Source organism: Anguilla rostrata, chromosome 9 (assembly GCF_018555375.3).
Source record: "Anguilla rostrata isolate EN2019 chromosome 9, ASM1855537v3, whole genome shotgun sequence".
In the NCBI taxonomy this organism is placed as follows: domain Eukaryota; kingdom Metazoa; phylum Chordata; class Actinopteri; order Anguilliformes; family Anguillidae; genus Anguilla; species Anguilla rostrata.
Window position 1 is genome coordinate 23,727,782 of NC_057941.1, and position 15,922 is coordinate 23,743,703.

At 47.2% G+C, this 15,922-nt stretch overlaps 1 protein-coding gene across 1 annotated transcript in view; it reads right to left on the bottom strand.

The window, feature by feature from the left end:
- dlg2 (discs, large homolog 2 (Drosophila)) overlaps positions 1 to 15,922 on the bottom strand; it is a 221,853-nt gene that overhangs the window by 47,184 nt on the left and 158,747 nt on the right. Inside the window, 4 exon segments of the mRNA XM_064351137.1 lie at positions 9,247 to 9,405; positions 10,270 to 10,329; positions 15,036 to 15,201; positions 15,717 to 15,861. Coding sequence (XP_064207207.1) covers positions 9,247 to 9,405; positions 10,270 to 10,329; positions 15,036 to 15,201; positions 15,717 to 15,861 — 530 coding nt within the window.

Genomic DNA, 15,922 nt, shown 5'->3' on the forward strand with positions numbered 1-15,922 from the left:
TAATAGCCTAGGATAATTCACACTCCTGTCACAGCTGTAGCCGGAGTGTGGATGATGTGGGATAATACTGTCATAGCTGTACAGATAGGTTAGTTGTGTAGTGGTATTTATTCTTGCTTCAATACTAAGTGTTAATTTGGTCGGCTAAGCCAAAACTTATTGATCATAAAAGGGCAATTTTGTACCTTCTTGATATTGCGCTTTTGTATTCCTGACATTAACATATTCTGTATTCTTGAGACCAGATTTCTTGATGCTCTCCATTTTATAAGTCACTCTGGATAAGAGCGTCTGCTAAGTGATTGTAATGTAATGTAATGCAATGGCTGGATTCCTCTCAAGAACATCCATGACTCACGCGCCTCGAACCTGCCTACAGGATATATTATGTGGTGGATTAATGCGGGCGGTAGTTAGCCCACGGTGAAAATTACTTCAGACTGACACGTCAAGAGGACTCAAGGAACTCCTAAGAGCAGTGATCATGAGTCCACTCCAATGTTACTGCTTTTCATTTGCGTGTCATCTGGGGTTCCTGGATGCCTTCTGCAGTTTATTTAAGATTAGGAAATGAAACCTAGGGATAGTGACTGATGGGACATAGAGTACTGTGCCAGGCATTCAAGGCCGTTTCACAAATGGTTGATAAGCGAATATCCTTTCTTCCAGAATATTCCCATGTGTCCTTTAGCAGAAGAGAAGGGCCAGTGTGACCCTCCCTCCATTACATCCTGCAAGAGCTTCAATAACACAGGAAAGACAGGATGTCAAAGTCAGGAACTGAAAATATAACGATGGCCATCAAAAATTGGGATTAATATTCCCCTTTTCCACCAAGATATTCCCCACCGCCCATTCATGTCCAAGGACTGACCTTTAAAAACCACTCCTGTCAAAGCTGTCCTCGTCACATGACCTTTTGAAGGCTGCCGAGAAATGCTTAAGATTTCTGGCATGTTGTCAGATATATGACTTATTAATGTCATATGCTCGGAGTCAAAGGTAGCCTTCCCTCAGCTCAAATTCACCTGCTCACAGCTGGCCAATTATTACAGCCTGCGAAATGAAACTTTCCTAATTTAATAAGTTTGCCCACTATTTGCAAAATTAGTTTTATTATTTTGACCACGACCATCTGGCTCTCAGTTAAAATGGCAGGCCTAATGGAGGAAGGCCGTGGGCTGTGGATCAATGGGGCGAGCTAGGGGAGGCTGTGGGAGCCTGTAGCCTAATTTCAGCAGGCACGGGGTGCTCTGGGACGGGGACGGGGGTCCGGTGAGTTAAATAATACATGCGCAGAGTCGCTTCTTCTTGCTGCAAATGATCTTTGCGCCCCGTCCATGGACAGTCATTAGTACCGTGGTGCTCACAGGGCAAGAGGAAGTCAGGAGAGAGAGGAGCTGCATTTGAACTTGCCCTCCATATGCAGTATGGACAAATGTATACTATATCACCAAAAGTACCTGCACACCCCATTGTCTGGGGCTGTTTTACATGGTTTGGGCTGAGCCCCTAGTTGCAGTGAAGGCAAATCTTACTGCTACAGCATGCAATCACATTCTAGATGATTCTGTGCTTCCCCAACAGTTTGGTCCATATGGAAATTGTTCTGTCAAGAACGGTGTGGAAGAACCTGACTGGCCTGCACAGAGCCCTGACCTCAACCCCATCTAACACCTATGGGAAAAACAGGAAAGCCCACTGAGAGGCCTACTCACCCTATCAGTGCCCAAACTCACTAATGCTCCTCTGGCTGAATGGAAGCAAATCCCTGCAGTAATGTCTAGTGTCACACATCAACATCTAGTATACAGCCTTCCCAGAAGTGTTGTTGTTAGAGGATGAAGAGGTTGTTATAACAGGCATCATTTTGGATGAGATGTTGGACGTCAGGTTTCCACATACTTTTGGCCCTGTAGTGTGTCTTTGTAGCATGAAGGCTGAAACACTCTCATCCTGGTGGAGAAAGAGCACTGCTGCTTTAAGCGCTGAGCAGTCTGCTGCCAACATCGTTCTACAAGCCAGATTCATTTCCATAACCACAGTCATTAACCAGCTTCCTGCCACTCTCACCCTCTAATGCACCCCCCCAACCACCCACTTCCTTTCATGTCCTGTCCCATTGGCTGCTGAACAGAGACACAAGACCACTGACAGGGCGACCTGTATTGTCAGAGGACACAGGAATCCTGCCATTGGCTCACAATGAAGGTACATTTGCATAAACTAACAAGCCACAATGATTGTGCGCTATGTCAGCCAAGCAGCGGCTGCCATGCTAAAGGCTAGCAAACCACTGGAGCCATCAAGTCCCTGAGTACAACCACATGGAAAAAAAGACAAAATAAATAAACTAAACAAAAGCAAGAGAAACTACCAGAATGGTCGCTTTCTCAGTACTGCGGGGTCATTTTCTCAGCCTCAATGCACCAAATCAAGGCCCTGCTGCGACCAGCCACTTAAATGCACCAGCCAGCAGTGGGAGGAATGATCTATCCTTGCCATCAATGCTTTTGGAGTCCCATTAAACCAGCTGATAGGTCGCTGGAGACGGTCTCTGAAGTGCTTCTTCGGTACGCCGCTGTTCGTTCCGACCTCGGCCGCCCACGGCCACCTCTCTCGCACCGCAGAGTTTTCGGCGAGCCTTTGTGCGGCGGTGACTGTGCCGTGAGCTCATCCCTCGCGTGGGCCGCCAGCTCGCCGCTCGCACACATGCAGGCTTCTGCAGCCAGCGCTGACTGGAGACAGAGGCAGCCCATGCCGCCGCAGCCCCGCGCACGGTACGGACACACGCGCGGGCAATTAAGACTCCGATCTGCGTCCGCCTTGCCACGGCCACAGGCACAGCGCACAGCCGAGTTCACTACCAATCACAAAATTCTCACCGGAACTATTAAATACTCACAACATGGTAAAGTAGTGGAGAAACAACCAGGACACCGTTTTTTCATAAATATTATATACGTACTGTCAATACATACACACACATTTATTTCTCTTCATCCCTGATAAGGGAAATACATAGAATACATTACACTAGTTAGGCTTTATCTGAGCCTGGCTCTTGGTTAATGAGGCTAAATAGGGCCCTTAATGTTAATCTTAGCAAAATACTGATCTTTACTTGACATCTGAACATTTAATCTGTTTTACGTTCTTTGCTCGAAGAAAGATGAAATACGACTAAATATAGCAGCCCCTTAAACAAATGTGTTAATGCTCTCTCAACAGTTCTTAATAATAACAATCACTACTGGTCAAGGGCCCATTTTACATACACTCACAGGACTCAATAAAATTGGGCTAAAATGAATAAAAGAACCCTAGAGAAACACATTTACTTATATCCTTCTGTTAAATTACAAGAAACCTTGATTTGTTCATTCATGAAAATGACCAAATTAAAATGAGGGTGCTGAAGAACAGGGATAACACATTTACGATCAAACCACTTCAGACCCCAAGCAAAGATGACAGGAAATCAGTAACCAATCAGGAGCATTTGTCACATACTGATCGTTGAGTTACAGGGACCAGCGAAGGTAAAACCCAAGAACATGAACCATGTTAAGTGTACTTCTTTATAGTGACTTCAGCTAAAAGCTTCGACGAAATGACTAAATTCTAAATTGTATAAGGCTTCTTCAGTCTCAGTTACACATCAGTTGACAAAGCAAAGATACATTTGCGGCCAAAAGCGTCAGCACTGATGCTAACTGGGTATTGAGATGTTGAAACCAAGTCACAACAGTCTTCAGCTGGGAGGCTGCTGTCAAAACAAGAGCAGTATGATGAGGATAAATATCCGAGCTCCAGAGAATGCGTACATACTTTGGCCCGGATTCATTCTGCAACGGCTCTTATCTTTTGACGCCAATGCAGCTGTCGGTATGGAGAGTTCAGCGAATCGCCAAAACAAACTTGCTAAGATGCGTTTACAAAACAAAACACTTGTACAGAACTGTGACAGTCGGAGCTGAGGACACAGCACAGGTTGAATCCAGGCCTGTAGACCTGCTGTCAGTCACAGTGAAAGCCACACCCCCCCCCCCGGCACGCTGAGGCACAAAGGCCCCTCCTCCAGCGTGCCTCCGGAGTGGCGGTGAGCGCACGAGCAGGTGGGCCGTGGGAGGGAGCGGCTGTGCTCTAGCTCCAGCGCGTGGCGAATCGGCGTGGGGGGGGGATATTGCAGTGTGTGACCTATTTAACCCAGCTCTGTGGCAGAGGCGGAGAACGCTACATCCCAGCAGAGCAGGATCGCCGTAGCCGCCGCTCGCCCCTCCCCGGACGGTGCGGGCGGGTCCGAGCAGTGCAGCGGCTAAGCCGGGCTGGCACCCGAGCACCCTGCCCCTAACATGGCTGGCATTCGTATGAACTGGGAGGTGGTGAGGGGCAACTTCAGCCCTCTCCCCTTTACCATGACAGTTAGCTTTGATCTGGCCAGGACAAAGAAGCCGGTACAATTCAAAACTATCTGTCCCAGATCATAGCCTTAAAGCTCAGGCTTCGCCTTCAAAATGTGGTTCTGAGCTGCTGTGTAAAGCAGGCTATACGACGAGGACTGATTCAATGGGACGACTGGGCTTCCGCAATGGGACCTGATGGTACTGCGCAATAAAAGCTCTCGTTTACGGAGAGAGGGACAGAGATCTCGGAAGGGCGATAAACCAGCTCCAGCTTCCTGCAGGATATTTCAGAGTCACTTCCTACACTTTCAAAATGTGAAAAGGGCAGCGAATCAAACAGACGGCGGCTTTCTTGGCTCAGCGAGCAGCGGGCGGCCCAGCCGGCTGCGGGGGGTCCTGACAGCTTTATATTGGATTCCACTCAAACCAGCTGAGCGAATCGCACGCTGCAAATCAATACCCGGCAACTGCATGTTCACATTAAGCAAACAAATGCGCTCGGGGGGGTGGTGAGGCATCCTGAGTCGTCTCAGCACAGGGAAGCACTGACGGACTGTCCACCACGAGGGACTGGACCGGTAAAAAAACGAATGTCCTTTCCCGCAATGCTTAAGTCAGCCCGCTTTCCAGATCAGCGCTCGCTAGCCATCTGAGACCGACACAAGCGCGGTCTCGCACAACGCAAAAACAGACTCTCATTCATCTGGCTTCAGATCTCCAACGACGACGATCCAACGATCTCTAAGGCCGGTCACATGACAAAGCTGTCCGTTGCTTAGCCCCAAGGAGAGAACAAATTTTAAAAACGTAGAATTGGAGAATTAGGAAAGCAGCATTTATTTGATAAAACAAGAGGAATGCCCAGCTTTACACCCGCCAGTGCCCAATCCGTCATTAAAAAACAGTTACCTGGTCCCCCTCATCAGCCTGGCACTCAAAAACTAATCACTATGGGATACTGACTGTCTTGCAGACCATCAGCTTTTTCACTCACTGTCACTTAAACAGATTTTTGTAATGCAGCAAGCTATAATATAAAATGATGATCAATAAAATTCTGGAAAATCCAATAAAAACGCCAACGAGGTTGGCACGCTGTAGTTAAATGAAGATGACATGTTCTGGTTCACAGCTGCGTTTTGCCAAGTAAGGAAACAGATGGAGTAATCTAGCTAAATCTGCCTGACGAACAGACCAAAATAATCAATGACGGCCAACTCGCAGGGCTATATTTACAAAGAATTTGTACAGAACCATTGCTAACGTCCAATACAAGCTCTGCATTTACGAAACAGGCACAGCTGCACTGAGATCAGATTAAATTGATCGCAAAGGGCAAATATATTTACATGTAAGCTTTAATGCTTATGTGTTTCTGAGGGTTCTAACGAGACCACAAGAGGACAGTATGCATATAAATGCAAATTAACCACCAGATGTGATTTATCAGGGCGGGCTGCTACTATGGGAAGGATAATTTAGTGTGTTTTCAACACCGGGGGGAAGACGGGTGTTAACCTGGGTTAAAATGAGATCCCGGCTGATGTACTGTGACTTTGTTAAGATGGAGATGGTGTCAGAGTAAAAATTTGTAAGGACAGTATTTTCCTGCTTGAACATCCCTCTGCCAGGTCTCTAAATGTGTTTGGGCTCATGACTGGAGGTACTGTTAAAGCAACTCTGACAGGGTACATGTTGGTCTTATAAGAGTACATTTGATGCCTCTTTCAGAGTTAAATTAACGTGTCCTGTTTTATCGCGTGGATGAGATCAAAGAAGATTTGGAACCACGTATTCCCACGCACACTAACGGCATCGAATGTTTCTCTATGTGTTGCCTTGCTTGCTTGAAGCGCTTATCTGACTAAAATTAGGCAGCGTGCTCTCTCTTGTTCTGAAATCGAGGGGTTTTGCATGCTTTTTGAGTTGGTGTTATTGCCACCATGTACCACATGTGATTTCAATAGCGACAGCGATATTTACACACAAATTTTGTGGCTGTGTTCATATACATAACAAATCTACGTTATTAAAAGACAAACACCCAGCTACATGGATAACGGGCACATACTTTCACATTACTTGCGATTTGTGGTAAACCTGCAAAGTAGCACAACCCTCCCACTCCAGAACTTCCAGTTCTGATGAAAAGTAACGTTTGCAGGACGTTAATGTTTAATGCTCTATTTGGACTGGTGTAGAGTTGAAGAGAAAGGTTAACAGTGGCAGGCTGATTATTTCCTGGTTCAGTGAAGCAGATTGTTCGGGAAAGTGGAGCCCTCTAAACTTTAATTGGATTATAAAAAAAAGCTCTGGGCGTGAGGTGGCAGGGGAATTCCAGAAGCAGGGGGGACTGGTTTGCAATTTCGCTCGCACTGTAAGCGCGATGTACGGAGCAAATTCTCCCAAACAGGGAACCACAGAGAACGTTCTCCCAGGGCCGGCTAATTAACCAGCCCACAAACAAATCAATTTAACTATTTTAAACAGCCAATGGTTTTAAAAACAAGGGGAAAACATATTAAAATGATTACATTATTTTAACAAATAGATTATCCTGGGGGACCTCATAAAGGAAGAAACAAAATGCACCGTAATAAAATGAAACAAAAACTTTATAAATGAATGAAATTGTTTGTTTCTCCGCACTGGAGAGAAATTCTCTGGCCGAATATTAAATATACAATGTTAATATAATACATTTAAATGCAATAAAGAAGACATTTTATATCCTCAAAAGTTAATTTGCGAAATTAAATCTCTCCCTCATATTAACCTGCCAAGATTTGTGTTTATTAAGACAAAATAACTTGAGATTAATAAAACAAAATGAATTAGCGCTTGGCGTATTAATGCAACACATTAAACATTACGAAGTAGACAAAAAATGCATGTGCATATTAAAATGCTATTTGTGTTTGGTCGCCAGAAGTAAATGCCTGGGATCCACATCTTCATTTTCGGTCCTGTGAGTCAGAGGATGTGTACTCTGAAGAAACCGGTTATCACGTTGATTGGCTCTGTCAGCCATCTGTGGGCTGGGACTAAAAAGCTTATGAACGCTGCGCTTCTTGAAAGGACATCGGGCTTCTGAAGTCTACAGCTGTGACAGACCTTGGCACAGAAACACAAGCCAGTTTTGCATGCCCATTCTCTGTATTGCAGAGAGCTCTCATCGCCTCAATTGTGGAACATACACAAACAAGGAAGTATTACACAATACAGGAAGTAATTCATTAATTCAAGTAGTTCATTATCGAGCAGAAAGAGGGGGATGTCCATGCAAGGGACGTTTCATGCTATGGCGGAGCACTGTGCTCATGGGCGACGGTCAGGTGACCAGTCATGGGGCCGGGAGACACCAGCTTCCTGTGATGTGTGGCACCAGTAGGCAGTAATTCAGCTTTGGTTAACATGAATGGATACAAGATTCTTCCCCATGTCTTTACCTTTATGTATGGTAAAAGCACACACCACTGCTCCTAACTGTACAACAGAGATGCTGATGACATAAAGTAGTAAGTCATTTGCAAAATGAAGAGAACACGAAATTCTCCAGTCTCAAACAGGTCCCAGAACCACTGTGGCAAGTTATGTTAATTTATACTAAGGGGAATGTACTTCCTGTAGTAATTTCACAAAGACTCAGTTCAAAAACAGAACAGTTCAGTGCTGTCAACTTGTCTTTTTCTAATTTTATGGTCAGAGGCAATACAAACTTTTCCATAACACTAAAAAGAAAAACAAAGGATATTCTTGTTAGTCGGATTGCTGGCTAGCAGTGCATGTTAAATGTAAAAAAAAGTTAGCTAGCAAGCTAAACAGGAATTGATGGATAGCAAGACTGATAGTCACAGCACCTACCTAGCTAATTAAGTAATTTCAGCTAGTCACAAAATTTTAGTCTGTTATTCCTAACAATTATACCTTAATTTTAATGGAACTGAAATTTTACACACATATGTATACACATTATGTTCTCTTACCTAAGTAATAAGAATGTGTTTGTTATATATATACGACTAATTTTAATTATTTTTTTTTACTGCATATACTATGTAGGCTATTCAGAAATTGTGCGATTCAGATCCTTCACAAATAAGAAATAATTCAAAAAAGATTTCCAGATGCCATTTGTCTCTCAGGGAGAGCTTGCCAGTAGTGTCCCTGAGCCATAAAAGCTCCCATCCTTTATGAACGCTCAGGAACACTAGTGAAAGCATTAATGTACACCAAAGGACCAGCCAACAGAAACTGCACCAATGCGGCAGGCCACTTCTATGTTGCGGTAGGCTATTTCTATGTAGCGCTTGCTAACGACAACCTTGAGAATTACCCGCTACAAAAATAAATAAATAAATAAAGGCACTCAAAATTCAAGGAGACAGTAATCCATCAGAAAAGCAATTAGGGGCTCTAATTTTCAATCTAAACGCAAACTGTGTCTGATCCATTTGTAAAAGAGGACCAGCGAGCGAATGGACTCCCGCGGGATGAGAACGCACGCGCTAAGCAGATGGCTCGCAGGCAAACAGTTTCGCAACACTCAACCCGACCTCAGCGGTTTCCGTCAATGGACATTAGACAAGCCATTTGTAATAACAGCGCACAGAATGATCACGCAGGGAAAAAAACATGCATTCATACATACAGAAACGCTACAACTCCGGTAAAAAAGACAGCACTGCGAGTACTGGGCAAACAGGACAGCAGAGAATAGCCCCAGTACAGCAGAGAAGCAGAAAGAGAGAGGAGGCAGTGAGAAAGGTCATGCGGGCATGCGACGTGCAGCATGCAGCATGCTGACAGCCCCGGGGAGGAGGGGGGAGTGTGTCGGTACCTGGTGATTTCGGAGTCGGGGAGCAGACCTATGTGATAGTGAGGGAAGGGGACCGAGTGCAGGAGGCTTTTATCGCACTCCAGGGGGGAGTAGTGGCGGGGGGACGGGGCCCTGTCACACAGTTTGTTCACAGTGCTGTAAACTGGCTCTGGAGGCCTGCTGGCAGAGAAGGGCAGAGAGAGACAGAGAGCTGTTAGTGCAAAAGAGAGAAAGAGCGAGAGAGAGAGAGAGAACCGGAGGAGGAGTATAAAAGATTCTGATGTCAGAAGTGAGATTTATCACGTGCCAATTCCATTTGATTTCAATGGGGGGATGACCCAAAAAATTATATAGATAAATAAGAGTTATTGTTGCATGGCATTCTCTGGAAAAAAAAGGACACAGATTTGCTTGCATGACTGAATGAGAAAGTACCGTTCGTGCAGAACGGGCTTTGAAGTGCCCCATTTAAACTGATCCTACTGCCTTCGTCACATTGCTACCTGAGATCTAGTTTATTTGAACAGCAGGACTCTCTGTGTATCTTCTCATTAGCATCGTTTTTTCATTTTTTTCTTCAGATGGATCAAAGCCACTTCTATGCAGCCTCTGTTCCCTGCTTGGCTTACTAGCGGAGTTTGATAATCTCAAATCTCAACATGGAGGGAGCGGGGTGCGCCACTTCCCGTTCTGCTTCTGTTAGCTCGACCCGGTTTGATGAGCCCCGAGTTATATTTGAAAGCCTGGGGAATCATGGGATAGCTTTCCCCAGGGTGACACGTGCTGTAGCCACTCTCCCATAAACTTCCACCGCCTGTACTGGCATTAGCAGAGAATTACTGTGGGGCTGTGAGCACTGCCAGGCATTCGGTGAGACGACACAGTTCGGCCTGTGCGAACGAAGCCTTTGCTTTCACGGTGAGATGCAGATCGCGTAACGCGCGTGCTGTGAGATGAGCAGAGTGAACGGGGGTGGCCGAGAGGACGAGCAAGTGAACACAGACACAGACGTAACCGAGGTAACCGGGGGACCGAGCCGCTCACCTCAACTGGAAGTGCTGGGAATCAAACCTGTGACTCTCCCCGTCATCTAATGAGGAATTTCTGATCGGAGAGAAAGAGGTAATGCATAATAAATACAAAATAGACATATAAATGCACATACAGCACTGACAGCCACTCCAATTGACAGTATCAAAAGAACGTAAATTTATGTTTGTATTTTAGACATTTTCGTGTGTTTCACACTGACATATATTATTTTTTCGTATCAGACATGCTTTGTTCAAAGTTTTACCAATATGTTAAGACATTTGACTGAGCAGAAAACAGAAAGAAACAGCATGCATATTCTGCAGACTTGGGAATGATAGACACACAACAGAAACGTGAGACTCCACATAACTCCCAGAGGCCTTTGTGAATGCAGCGCACAGACACGCGTTCCAAGAATCTCCTTAAGCCGAAGTACCTATTCTATTCTATTGATCTATTGATCGCCCAATCTCAGGATGTCAAGGCCTGAATCGCGAGCAGCAGGAGAGCTCTTTAAAGGGGACTAAAAAAATCACACGCGCTTTTTAAAAACCACAGATGGTTCCGTCAACGTGATCAGTGAAGACACTCAATCCTCCGCCGCAACCCTCCTCCTCCTCCTGCTCCGGCACGCGCGGCGTGTGACGGGTGCATTCTCTCCCGCGCGGAGTGCGTTCTTCCCCGATCGCGGTATCCGGCGGGTTGTGGGCCGCGGGCCCTGTGCGCTGGATCTAAGCCAGGCCGGTGGTGCGAAGCCTCGGTTCGTGGCCCGCTTTCTCAGAGGATACGCGGGCATTCCCCCCAGCCCCTCCCTGCGCAGCGTGCTTTATTAACGCTCGGGCGCAGCGTGCGGACGGCACGCCTGGTCAAACCTCGCCCTCACCCTCCCTCGCTCGCTCGCTCGCCCTAGGTCAGGCTAAAAGGGAAGACAGCCAGAAGTGTAGCCTCGTTAATGCATTCCCACTGCATAAAATTACAGTAGAATTACACATTTTTATAGAACTCAATTATCACCGCACCGCACATCCTTCAAAATGTCTTGCCAACTGTACAGTATTTGGACAAATCTGGCACTCTGCACACTAACGTGCAATGTTACATAATCTGTGATGCTGTAAATTAGCATCGAGCACTTTGATTTGTACTGTTCTGCAGCACCACTCGCTGGATGTGAGTCACGGCGGTAACGGTGCCCGCTTGCCCCGCGCTGCCCACTGCCACGCAGGGCGGGGTCGCGGTGATCAGCGCCGGCCGGGCTGGCCTCCCGCAGGCCGCCGGTGTGATAACATCTCTGCGGTGCGCCACCGCGAGAACTCGCCGCACGCCCCGCTCAAAAAAGAGAGAGAGAAAAGAGCGGCAAAAACAGGGAGGAGTAAATATAACTCGTCCGGCACACGGTGCCTGGTCTGCCGAGCTGCGCAGCTCCACTGCAAATGCGATTTCTGTTTCCGGACGAGGTGGATGGCAGGGTTAGAGAGTTGCAGTGCCTTTTGAAAACGGTGCCTCCAAGTCTCTTCCCCACTTTCCAGAGAAAATGTGCTTTCTTTTGTATTTATCCATCTCTCTCTTTCTCTCGTTAGCCATCGAAGCTTCCCTTAGCAGACCACGCTGCATTCGCTTTCACCTTTTACAATAGTTTTTATTTAACTAGTAGCAGGGTTTACTCTGGGATACAATGTTGTACCTTTGAGCAAAGGACTGAATGGTTTCAGGAAATTTCATGCTATAATAAAAGGAAAATATGAAAACTGTACGCTATCAAAGTCATCCGGGATAATCTCAAAATTATACCTGTGTAATCAAGAGGTTCAGAATAGCCAGAGGTAGGAAACAGAAAAGAACAGCAGGGAGAAATGTGACTGACCGGCAAGGCCCAATCCATGCACCATTAGCCATACAGACAAAGATATAAAGAGTGCTTGTGTTTCTTAATGGCTCAGGCTAGCAATTATAGAACATTATGTACATTCTGCTTTAACAGAAAGACACAAACTACCTAGTTTCAGTCTGGGTGCAGAAATATGAAATGCTATACAATTATAAACACAGCTTAATCAATGAACTGAATTGAAGTGAGCCCCACTTGTTGAGGCTCACATGTTGCATAGATACTAACATTCAACGCAACTACCAAAACAAAATTAGACAGCTATTCGCAAAGGTCAGCTTTCAGTTGTGTTACAGGTGGCTCCATGGTAACGAGCTGAGCAGTTTTATTTAACAGCGCGCTGAAAACACACTTTAAAACAGCCGCGGGTCAGAACTTGACTGACAGGCGCCTGAGCTGTGGCATAGTCGACCCGCTGGCTGGCTGACCCCTGCAGGGTCTGACTGAGCGGGCTCAACTTGCAGCGCTGAATGATTCGTGGGAGACCATCTTGCTGGCGGGGCGGACCGGGACCTGAGAGTGACCTGGTTTTGAACACTGAGCTCGCTGTAGCTGTCCCCCGGCCCCAGAATTCTGCGGTGCTCCAAACTGACAACAGTCCTGAAGAACCAGCAGCTTAACATGTTTTTACTATACAGGCAGACATGCTCACGCTCATGAAAAAAACACTCTACGGATGCCTTGTGATGTCTCAAGATCTTTAACTGGATAGCAGAGGCTACTGAATGTATGTATGTACACTTGTGTACTTCAGAGAAATCCAAGAAACCTTCACATCTACTTCTTCCTCCAAGGGACAAACAGAACTCATTTATCACTTAAATCAATTTTACATTTTCCAGGACGGCAAAATTTAAGAACACACAGCAACACGTCTGAGGAATAATGGAAAAGATTAAGCTTTCTGCAGAGTGACCCCTGGCACCAATAAACCTCTTAGTCCAGGAGAATGGAGATCTCTAATCCTCCAATTAGAGCTGAAAACCAGGAGGCCTGAGCTCTCAAGCTCTGCAGCGCTTAGAATTTCACAGCAAATGCACCTCACTACGATAAGTACAGAATCGTATCTTAAAAGACAGACAAAATCGTTGGCAAAAAACCTTCCAGCTTCGCTTGGTCCCAGACTTTAAATTTTAAGAGTGTATTATGCAGAAACAACACTCCACCGTCCAGTTGTTAACTATATTAAAAGAGCTGCTCTGTTTTATAAGCTCTCATATTTTCCTCACATTAACGCATCCAATTCAGCTGTCTTTGGAATCTCTGTCCTCGTTATTGTGTTGAAGTGAACGGCCGACCGCTCTCCTAAGGAAAGAGCCGTCTCTCGCGGTGACCTCCTTGTTCCTGTCGCCGCTCGGCGTCCGCGCAACTTGCGCCTTCGCCGGTTCCCTAACGCGCGTCCTCTGCTTCGCTCCGTGACTCACGCTCTCGTTTCTGACGCGCCGCTTCCGAGCCACTTCCCGAAATATCGCACTGGGAATCGACGAGCGCGGCGGGATCAAGCGGCACAGAAGGCCTGCGCATACGAGGCTCAGAGCCGGCTCCGACTCCAGGCGCTCATTTCTTCGGAAAGCTGTGAAAAAGTATGGCGCTGTGAGTCACACCGTGAAAGGACAGAATACTTTCTGCTCTGTTCTTACATAACTCGGCATCGCAGACGGAACAAGGCTCGGCCGCAACGCGCCCTAATGCCAGAGGTGAACGGCGTGCCTGAGCCCTCTACGACCGAAACAAACCTCCACGCGCGCGCCAGCGTTTACGGCCGGAGATCCTGCGTCTCCTTGGAGCCGAGGGCCGTTCGGACACGCGCCCGGGCGGACGGACCGTGCCGGTAGCTGCTTTGCGGCAGTGGGGAACAGGAAGTGACAGACGGGGCTCCAGAGAGCTGACTTAGCGGCTCTCTCGTGCGGAGAGGGGGAGCGGTGTTATAATGAGGGTCGGCCGGGCCTGTCGAGCTTTGCCCTTTGCTGAGGAAAGCGCCTTTCTCACAGCAGCATGAATAAATGAGAACTCTGGTTTGATCATATAGGCTATGGTGTTAAGAAACCCTTAAAAAAATATAATAATAATAATAATAATAATAATAATAATAATAATAAAAACATTCTCTCTCTCTCTCTCATACACGCGCACACACACACACATAAACACACACACTAAACCTAAGAGTTTCACAAGATTACATAATTTAAATACATAAAAAAATAATTAAATAAATAAATAAATCCTAACAGTCAAACTCGTATATATATCCGCTACCGCAGTCTACCGCATGCCCACAGGACCTGTGACCCGTTTACATTTCCACATTCTAATGAGATTAGGCTTTGAGGATTTGAGGGAGTTGTAGGAGGGGGAGGGTAAAACAACAACCACGACAGCAACACAGAAAGCATGGACACCACCAGACAAGCCCCGACGAGGACAGACGGGGGAGCGGGGCTGGGACAGACAAGCCCCGACGAGGACAGACGGGGGAGCGGGGCAGGGACGGACAAGCCCCGACGAGGACAGACGGGGGAGCGGGGCAGGGACGGACAAGCCCGACGAGGACAGACGGGGGAGCGGGGCTGGGACGGACAAGGCCCGACGAGGACAGACAGGGGAGCGGGGGGCGACAAGCCCGACGGGACAGCAGGCGCGAGGGCAGGCGACGGACAAGCCCCGACGAGGACAGACAGGGGAGCGGGGCAGGGACGGACAAGGCCCGACGAGGACAGACGGGGGAGCGGGGCTGGGACGGACAAGGCCCGAATGTCATCGCCGTCGCTCGCCGAGCGATGACTTCTGGACCGCGCTCGGACGTCGGGCGGGGGGGACAGCAGACGGCTACGCGGCAGCTACCTGCGGGGGGCGCTGTCGCTCGGGTAGGAAAGGAGGTAATTACCGTAAGAACGAGAAACCATCCAACCTGTTAATGTCCTCCTCCCCAAGCAAGTGTTTTGGGATGGGGGAGTACCTTCCTGGGGAGACGGGCGTGAGGCTGGACTTGTACTCCAGGGAGCCGTTGTTGCCGGCAGGAGAGATGTGGTTTTCCATGGCTGGAGAGAAGGCTGTGGACCAAAGCGCCACACGCCCAGTCACATTTGAGTATCCGTATCATGACGTGTCCCCAAACTGTCACTCGGCCAATAGGAAATAAACAAATCTCTCTTGATCAAGTCTATCAGTTCTTATTTCGTCTGAGGCCCTTAACAGCAAGTGATACCGCGTGGCCCTTCCATACGGCTCGGCAGAGCGCAGATCTGCTGCCAAGATGATATACCGTAAAAACAGCACCACAGCTAAAAATAAAAACAAGTACGTTCATTTTGTTTGTGCACAGCAAATACACGTATTTAAAATTTTCACCTACTGTATGAAAACAGACAACAGCAAATCATTTGAATGCATGACACATTCACAATCATGAAACTTCAAAAATCAGTAGATTTAATTAAGCTGAACAAAATTCAAAAGCTATTTTGAGAGAGTATAATTAATTTCAATTTAAACGTCCTTAAATTGTTGGCCTATCAATAGTGAGGGGAGGGGGTGGGGCAGAAGGCAGAGGGAGGTGAGGACTCACAGTGTGTGATGTCCGGAGGCCCATAGGATTCCGATAAGTAAACGCTGGTGGGCTTCCCCACCTTCAGGTACACTACATCAGACGTGTTCTTCAGGATGGCGACCGCTTCCTCGTGGCTCACCTCTTCCAATGTGTAGTTGTTCACCTATGAGAGGAGGGGGCGGGGTTGGGGGCGGGGGCAGGGGCGGGGGAGAAAATCCCAGGTT